The sequence below is a fragment of the Electrophorus electricus genome, chromosome 1 (genome assembly GCF_013358815.1).
Source record: "Electrophorus electricus isolate fEleEle1 chromosome 1, fEleEle1.pri, whole genome shotgun sequence".
NCBI lineage: Eukaryota > Metazoa > Chordata > Actinopteri > Gymnotiformes > Gymnotidae > Electrophorus > Electrophorus electricus.
In genome coordinates this window covers 17,648,518-17,657,772 of record NC_049535.1, presented here as the reverse complement: position 1 = coordinate 17,657,772, position 9,255 = coordinate 17,648,518, and the positions used below count along the sequence as shown (strand labels likewise).

At 39.3% G+C, this 9,255-nt stretch overlaps 1 protein-coding gene across 1 annotated transcript; it reads right to left on the bottom strand.

The window, feature by feature from the left end:
- Positions 1–2,394: 2,394 nt before the first annotated feature.
- Positions 2,395–8,928, bottom strand: zgc:174863 (uncharacterized protein LOC100136852 homolog). The gene is made up of 7 exons (XM_027021970.2): positions 8,674–8,928; positions 6,564–6,636; positions 6,070–6,384; positions 5,438–5,743; positions 4,451–4,576; positions 3,885–3,920; positions 2,395–3,383 (listed from the first exon to the last, which is right to left on the bottom strand). The coding sequence occupies exons 2-7, from the start codon at positions 6,628–6,630 to the stop codon at positions 3,277–3,279; spliced, it is 957 nt and encodes a 318-aa protein (XP_026877771.2). The 5' UTR covers positions 6,631–6,636; positions 8,674–8,928; the 3' UTR covers positions 2,395–3,276.
- Positions 8,929–9,255: the final 327 nt, after the last annotated feature.

Below are 9,255 nucleotides of genomic sequence, written 5' to 3'. Positions count from 1 at the left end.
GCTTTTGGCAAGCCAAAATGATCAGGTGAACAAGACCAAAGTGTAGAAGTGAGTTTTGAAAAGGTCCTTCATCAAACTTGCACACCCGTGTTCAAAACGTCCTGTTTCTCTGAAAACATTCACTACAATTTTGAATCAATCTCTCTCTCTCTCTCTCTCTCTCACTTGCAAATTAATTAGATATTGCCCTGTTTGCCCAGTTTGTTGTTTAAAACAAGGGTGAAAAACATTAATATATATATTTAAAAAAACATGAACTATTTCTTATATATCCCTTTGGGGTTTTGCAGCTGTGGAAATACCCCAAAAAAAACAAGGAAATGACCCAGCTACTCCCACGTTTTTACAGCTGCCTGACAGTTATTTACATGGCAGGCAGAAAGCGTGGTCTGTAGAGTTCACATATTCTCCCTGTGTCTGCAATTCCTCCAGTGTCCTACGGTCCAGAAGTGTCCTGGTGGGGTGGTGGGGGTCTGAGCCTTGCTGCACCCCCCTGAAAGAACACGGAAAACCTCTTTTTCTCTTTTGCTTCATGGAAAATTACCAGGATTTTGGTATTGTGCACTACTTTGTCGACGTGTCCGTGAGGCACGTGGCTTGGCCGGCCACCTGCAGTAGGAGGACCTTCGTTTGTGGCCACGCCTGCACACATCTGCAGCTCGTTTGCCTGTGTGTATGTAAACCCAGGTCAGGGAATGCAGCGTCGTTGGTCATTGTCGATGTAACGTGTCAATGTATCGTTTAAATGTTAAATGGTATCGTCGTCGTTATTACATGTATTCCCGGTTATCGTGTCTGTTTATTGTTAACCGTTTCATGTTCCGTGTCTGTAATACGTGTGAGTGCCGTTTGTGTTTATATGTTTCCATTAAATGTTCGTCCCTGTCGAGGAAGTCTGTGCGTCCTGCTCCACGCACTTCGGCACTCGGGCCACAGTGCTATTCTTATCTCATGTGTTGTTTTTTTTTGTTGTTGTTGTTGTTTCTGGGCATTGAACATTCCCAGGATAGCGAATTCTACCTTCGTAATGTGGGTTTATGTTGGATTTGGTCTAAATGCATGTTGGTAAATCAGTACATGCCACGTATGTTTGCTCTCTCTGCTGAGCTGTACTAACTGATAGCACATTAACAGCTTTCATTAATTAGGATGCACCATCTTGACAACTGGCAAGGGTAATGTTTTTGTTTTTGTTTTTGTGGCATCTCAATTGTATTTTTACCATGGCAGAACAACTTTATCTCGACAATCTCATTAACTCATGACAATATTTATCTCATGATAATCACCAAAATGAATTGAGATCTTGAGAAAACAAGCTAAAGTAATTTTACAACTGGAAAACAGTAAATAAAATGTCCATTACCTTATAAGGTTTACATACAATTTTTCTATTTTATTTATTTATTTATTTTATTTTCTTACAAGCAAAATTACTTGTCCTGTCCTGTTCCTCATATCACACACTCTCCATCTTGTCAAGTAGATCAGTCACCTGTAACGCTTTCTACATGCTTACACTTCGGTTTTCTCTCGGCTGTACTGTTATTCCTGAACCCATGTCAGCTGCTAGCAAGACTGGCTGATACAACGGGAAAAAAAACCTGGCTCAGCATTTATGTCTGGGCATTATTCTCATGTCATACGCTCCACTTGTCGCCATTGGTTACATCATTACCTATGCTTGCGATTTTGAGCACTTTCAACAACGTCCCTCCATTTGTGACGGGTAGCGCACATTATAGCAGCTGCATGAAACACTGTTGAAGAACAAATGCACGAATTTTGCAGGCTTTTATTTTGGCCTCAGTCTGAGAGAAATCTAAAAGTAAACATTACAGACACCATGCAGTAACTTGGTAAAACAAACCCACGACAAGCCCAGCTGTTAAAATCTGTGGGGAAAAGCCAAATCATTTGAATGATCTTAATCTCAAAATGCTCTGGGTTAAAATAGCTGATTATTAGGAAACGATAAACATGAGAGACCTACAAGAGTTGGGCTTAAATGTTTTGTCTGTGCTGTTTCACATGCCTCAGACCTTCAAACCTGACCCATTCTAAGCTTGAGTTTATTGAATATTTCTGTTCCTGAGCAAACTCCAAAACTTAATTAGCCCAAATCCAGCCCTAAAATGTAAATACAGGTTCTGTGATTGCATTCTACGTAGTTCAGTCTCTCCCACCCTGTAACATGCGTAAACGTTTAGTGCCTGTAATTTGAATACCAATTGTTAATGATTCATATGAGTTAACAATAATTACGGTAAATGGAAGCCATACTGCGTGTTTCAACCCGGAGATGGACTCCGTAAACCCTTACTGGAGTTTTTAGCAGGACGGAAAGGGAATGAGGAAAATCAAGAAACAAAGAATATCAAGAACAAGTTTTTTTAAAAAAATCTGGATTTATTTTGTAAAATAAAAACTTTGTGATTATAGACAGTAAGTAACAAAAATCATTTAAAAGTGACTAATGCATTCACTGCAGTTACATCGTACATGTTCCCAATGTAGCAACCACCAAAATTTATAATGACAAGCTGAGAACATTTCCTCTTTACAGTCTAGCAATGCAGACAGCGTGTTTCTAGTCTATACGCAATACAAAATTCCATCTGTCATCCATCTAAACAAGCAGATCATCAAGTGTGTTCCAAAAAAACCACCACAATGCACTTTTAGAGTGTTTAAAGTTTCTGTAAACTGCCAAGTTTTACTTCCAGAAATCAGCTATCCAGAAATGTTATCATGGTTCTTCACCGGCTATTCCCAGTATATTATATGCTTCCTTGTATTTCGCAAGCTGTTATGACTACACGAAAAATACCTCGTGAATACATTGCCACACATAACATGCCCTGCAATGTATTAAAAATGGCTGAACCCTTACTGGGTCATTGTGAAAGTCAGACTTGTATTCTTTTAGTTTTGTTTATGCTTGTTGGATCACATGAATGCCATTATCTGACATACTAACAACACAATAAATGCTGTAAATAAAGGTTACAGTTGCATTTAGCAATATCAATAATGCTGTCATCTTAAAAAAAAAAAAAATTGGAGTTCTCAGTCACATTCATTGTATGCACTCGATAGGGCTGACAGAGGCTCTATATTCACTATAAGTCCCGTTTTAGTTTGACTTCGGTTAAAATGTCGTCCAAAGCAGGCGAGATAAAACTGAGGCAATTATATGCCTAAAAAAAGTATACTCCAAAATATATAGAAATATGCCCATAAGACGTCTTCCAAAGTCATTTTATTATTTTGTGATTAGATATTTAGTTCACAGTGTAAATGATTTTTTCTTTGAAAATCTCTTAAATCTTCAGTAGCTTTAGTATCTGTCTTGCTCCGATTAATTCTTTTGTTGTTAGAACCTATGAAAAGAAGAAAAACAAGTGTCATCCCTTTGCTCACTGCCACATATGGCCGGCGCTGAGATCGATCTTGGGTGGGAGAACTACCCTGAGAGGACCCCAAGCCCCTCCCACAAACCTACCTGGAAGGGATTAGCAGTATAATTAAACAGACGCCGAGCGATATTTACAGTCACCAATCCGTGTGTAGGTTGATGCCTGTTTGTGATTTGTGCGACGTTTGTGATGTCCTAGCGCCAGGGCTGCTTCAATGGCAACGTATTTTATTTTACACTATATTTATTGTATTACAGCTCAGAGTAGATGAGAAAGAAGTAATAAATAAAAACAGGAAGTGAGAGATTTGAGTGAGATGGCAGATGATCTTATCACAAGAGAACTATCAGATAAATCCTGTCATAACTCGCGAAGGCAAACACTTGTTATGACAGCTGCCTGCACATTACCTGACAGCTTCACTGGACTAAACTATTTTGAGTTAAATATGTGCATAACAAATACCTTGTTCAGAGTCAGTGATGGCCACAGGAAAATGTTCTAGGGGGAAATAAAACAAAGGTTAATAAACAATCTATTATAGGATACGTTTAATTTGTGCTTAATTTCTATCTAATTTCTATCCCCATCGCTGGAAATTCAAGTGAATGAGAGTCAGGGTTGAAAAACAACTGTCAGCCATACTTGTGCTCTCCCACCCCCTGATATAGGGGTGTGGTACAATATAATGTGTTATACAGTTCACTGTTTTGATATGATCTAAATGATCTGCGATTAGTGCATATAACCCTCTGACCACAGCTGTGAACAGCTGTGCAGTAAACCATGGAGACAGCTGCTGTCTTCCATGGCTCCGGCTTTGGTGGCAGTAAACAAGCCAAGATGAGGCTTTGGAGAGTGTTGACTTTTTAAAACATTTTACTTTTCACTTCTGTGTTTTGTGGCTGGACTGCTGGGGTCTTTCTTCTCTATGTCTCACAACATCATGTTTTTAAGGAGCCAGGTATTGTGAGGAAGAAACGCTATCCTGCTTGACAGATGCCCTTCAGCTGAAAGTTACGGCTACTCACGACGAGCTCGTCTCCTGCACAAGAGGAGCATGAGCAGGAGCCCCACAATCAGAGAACCGATGACCACTGCGGCAGCAGCAACGTTCACTGTCTGGAAGTTAGATGGAGAATCATCTGGGATGCCGCCTTTAAGAGACCAAAATAAAGAAAAAAACAAACACAATTCTAACAAAGCTTTTCCAAATATATTGTTGTTATATTCGTTACCCAACACATAACATAAAGTTGCCATCCACCCATCAGGGCCCACGGCCTCACAGTCTCTGAAGCGATGGTGGTGTTGCGATGGTGTTGAGCGGTAAACCTAACATGGCGCTATCAAACACCTGGCTGCATTTTATCCTAGTCACATTACAGCCAGAGCTGTATAACCTGAATCACTGCATAAACATTGTCCTCTGTGGCCCTACTGGCTATAAGCAGCTGATGGCATGAAACCGACATAGATGCAATATCTTCTCTTACTTCACACACAATTTATTGTGAACTCTACCAGTGCAAATGCAAAGCTTTAAACCTAATAAACCTGTTCGTTCAGTATATTCAGCATATTTGATAAGGTCTACACTGACATTCAAGTTTAAATCTTCCTTGTACAATCAAACTATTTAATGACTGGTCTGAAATGAAAGACAAGCCTTTACTCCGGTCTTGCTGTTAAAAGAAAAAAGCAAACATGTTCTTCCTGTTTTTTTTATCAGTTTGTAATCTGACTGACCTGATGGTGTTGGGAATCTCACATACTGAGTTGCATAATCACACAATGAGTTTCAAAACTCCCTCTGTTCTGGTCAGTGACCACACCGTAACTGACCAGGGACCCATTTCCCAAAAGCAATCTCATGCTGATCTTTATGTTATGAATGCTTTTGGGAATGCTTTTGGGAATGCTTTTGCTCAGCTCATTCCACCACACAGACTAATCGCCAAACTGTTCACATAACAAGCACAGGAGAAACTCCAAAGCGAAGTGAATGAAGTAATTACCTTCCATCTTCATGTGAAACATGCTCTCTTCTTCCACCATGCCCTTGCTATTAAGAACCACGCACTTGAAAGGTATCCAGTTCACATCAATGTTGGTGAAAGACAGTTTGCTGGATAGGAGCAGGAGCTTGTCCTCGCCCTCTGTTCTCACCAATGTGGAACTAGATGTCCAGTTGGTGCCAGTGTGGTCAAACCAGTGAATGGTTCCAGCCGGGTAGCCGCCACTAGAGCTGCAGTACAGGTCAGCCTTCTGGCTGTTCTTAATTTCTTCTGGCACTGAACTAATGACTGGAATGTTAAATTTGGCTAGAGGCAAAATATACAAAACATACAGAGCCTTTTATAAGTATTTAGAATTTGTGTGTGTTTGTGTTTGTGTGTGTGTGTGTGTGTGTGTGTAAGAAATGTGCCTCAAAGTTTTAAACGATTCCATAGATTAAACTGGTGGAACTTCAATATGAGCATTTTACTCCATTAATCATATCAAACTGCCATTGCTGTGTCTAAGTAAAACAGAAAGTGATGGTATGTCAGCAGTACAGAACAATAGAGGACATTTTCCTCTGAGAGCCTGACACTTGCATGTTATCATCGATGTGGGAAAATGTGCTTTAAAAGAGGTCTATTCTTACCTGTGACAGTGAAGCCGAATGTTATATCTTGTACAACACCCCTGTCTGTTATAACCGTGTACTTATATTCACCTTCGTCAGAGACTGAAGTGTTGCTCAGAAGTAAGGATGGTTTATTTTGAACTGCAACTTTAAATCGAGGGTTTATAATTACACGTTTGTTTGGGGGAAATACAAAACATGCTTCATCTCCCTTCTTTAACAGCAAGGTGTGAATAGTAATATTAAAATCCCCAGAAGTCTTGAACGAGCAAGTGATGTGTGTGGTTTGACCAATGACTCCCACTGCAGACTGGCATTCCATGTCAATAATCTCTGTAGAAGGAGAAGAAGTAACACCTCAAATGCACCACAACCAGACTATAAAAAAACAAAACCAATTAAACTGTCATGAAATGAATGTTGCTTAGAATTACACCAAGGAAATATGTCCTGTCACAAATCCTCAATTTTTCAACAATCAGAACAGCTGATGACACCGCATAACAACTTACTGTCAGATGAGTTTCCGAAACATATGGATGACAACATCAGAAGACACAGGAACATCACAGAACCCATATTATTCTAGAATAAGTTAACAAATGAAAGTTAATTAGTTGAGTTTTAAAACATTTGTAAAACTCCTCCTTTCCACTTAACATATCTATATATATCCTCAAACCACGTGCCTTCTCCACCCACTCTGTCTCACACGCAGCGAAAAAAGAACACAACTTTTTTCCTCACCTACATCCCACACCTACACCCACAGATGAAAATCATGCGAATCAGATGCAAATCTAGGCTGCGATAAAGTTTAACACCCTATGACTCCTGAAGCAGCGTGTGACCCCTGAAGATAATGTATCCAACACCGTTGAAGGTTAGAATGTCGACGGCTAGAGAAAGTTAGCGGCTGTCCTATCTATCTAACTTGTGCCAAACCTGAAAGTGGATATCAGCACAGTGACTTGGCTCTAGTGTCTTGTTCAAGAGCTCAGTTTTATTCTTTCTATTCTGTAAATGGGGAATTACTCATATGAACCACTGTGAATGCCCCATGGACCAAAATAACAGAGAACAAACAAGAGAGCGAAATCACAGTTCAATGATTGTACTGCAGCGAGTTTCAGAATTGCCTTATTTTCTCTCCATCAGAGATATAATTTGGTAATATTCCAGTGAAAAGGACTGAAAAGATACTATGCCTGTATTTCTATTGTGTGTCACTATGTTGCTTTTTGTGACAGTAAACAAGAGCAGGTCTATTAGTTAGAAAAGTTCACAACTGATTTTATTGCCTGAATTAGTTAAATGACTGAAACGAATAATGACTGAACCGAACATTTGGCACTGCCATTAACTGTACTGTTCCCATTTTCACATGATTCACATTTGCTGAACCTTTTGTGAAAAATGCTCATATAATCACATGCTGCACCATGTACTCATTTTGAAATCACTGGCATTCAATTTCATCAACTCAAATCATCACAGCCCAAACCCAATTACATATAGTTCCACAGGTGGAAACACGGTCAATGGTCAAAACGATCAGAACCTCAGAATAGACAGAAAAAAATGGTCCTGGGTCAGTTCACATATTTTGCAACAGTGGATCCAAGAAGTAAGAGGACACAGGAAAGGAAGAGGAAGTGTAATTGAAAGAGGACGGGCAAGAAAACAGTTTCTAATTAGTTTCAGATAACTCTAGCTGACTGTGGCCGTGTCTGTGGGATGTCACTGAGGGAAGATGAGTCTGAACTGCTTCATAGTGGCCTACGTAACATACTGCTGCCTATTGTAACTCGGGAGTGCTGTACTCTGCACTATACAGCACACACATGTCCTGAGGGTGCTTACTCCATAGTATCGTATGCTGTCTGAAATGCATATAACATACAGTTAATGCGGAATTTCGGTATGTCCCTATTATAATATGGATGGTTATCCCATCAGGTCCAAGAGACGACCACCTAAAGGAGGCAGAAGATGGCTATTTTCTGAAGACCAAGAGATGGAAATCAATATGGTCATAGCTGACATGACCAAATGACATGCTGCCTATTCTTCTGCTGGCTTTCCTGAATGGTCTGTGAGATCATGTGTACTGGGGCCAGAGGGACCCTGCACAACGAGAGCAGCCATGCAGGGTTGGCATATGAACAATGTCAGTTTCCATCAAACTGCTGTGTGTTGTGACTCAACCCACAACCCACAACTCATAACACAACCCAAGAATCAGCCATATATTTCTCCCTTGTATATAATTTCAAAGTGTAAAAATGTTTTGTAAATAAATAAATAAATAAATAAATAAATTAAAAAAAAAAAAAAAATAAAAATAAATATATATATATATATATATATATATATATATATATATATATATATATATATATATATATATATATATATATATATATATAAATAAACATGTTTCTGCAATGAGTAATAGAAGGCGCAACTAGTTTTCCATTACTGCGGCAGGGTTTGCCTTGTTAACGACAGCAGTAAAGTCCAATTTAACGTAAACGGCTATGAAAGATGAGATCGAATTAATTAGCTACAGAAGGATTCAAAACAGAAATTACCGAAGAAATGTTACGTCTCACTACTTACACAAAGGTGTTGAGCTGGGAGACAGACGAGCAAGCAGATTCGTAGACAAGCGCGTTACACGACTGGGCAATACTTTCGGTTTACCTATGACTAGTGCAGGCTCTGTCTGCTGTCTCACCCGTAGTGTTCTCCCGCAGAAAATGCTTTACTAATCCGATAGGAGTACCCACCTCCAGTCAAGAAGGAACAGAATCACACATAACTCATTACTTATTACGAGGGTACTGTGTTAGAGCAGGAGTTCGACACACCTCTCTAGGAGAGGGTTGTACAGATCATTATATATGTGTACTTATTATATTTGCCTGTGTATCTTAGCACTCACACAAGAGCTAACGTTATGTACAACAAAACCAAACCTTTACACATTTATTAGGACACATTATTACAAACATTAAAAATCTATTGAAAACACCTTTTGGGATAAAAAATCAACTTCACATACACGAGCAGAAATCTACCACTATTATACCGAGAACGTTGTTCTTCAACGTTAATACAACATTAATTAATATGCGATATTCTGCAGCTTCATCAAAAGGAACGTTATCACCAAGGCAGCGTGTCAACATTTTCCACTGT

Bases quoted from the DNA above. Each gene is read 5' to 3' on its own strand.
- zgc:174863 (XM_027021970.2), bottom strand. From the start codon at position 6,630: ATGGGTTCTGTGATGTTCCTGTGTCTTCTGATGTTGTCATCCATATGT. The intron at 5,744-6,069 runs GTAAGAATAGAC...TTTTGCCTCTAG, and splicing joins ATTCGGCTTCACTGTCACAG to CCAAATTTAACATTCCAGTC. The intron at 3,921-4,450 runs GTGAGTAGCCGT...ATTTCCCCCTAG, and splicing joins GTGCAGGAGACGAGCTCGTC to AACATTTTCCTGTGGCCATC.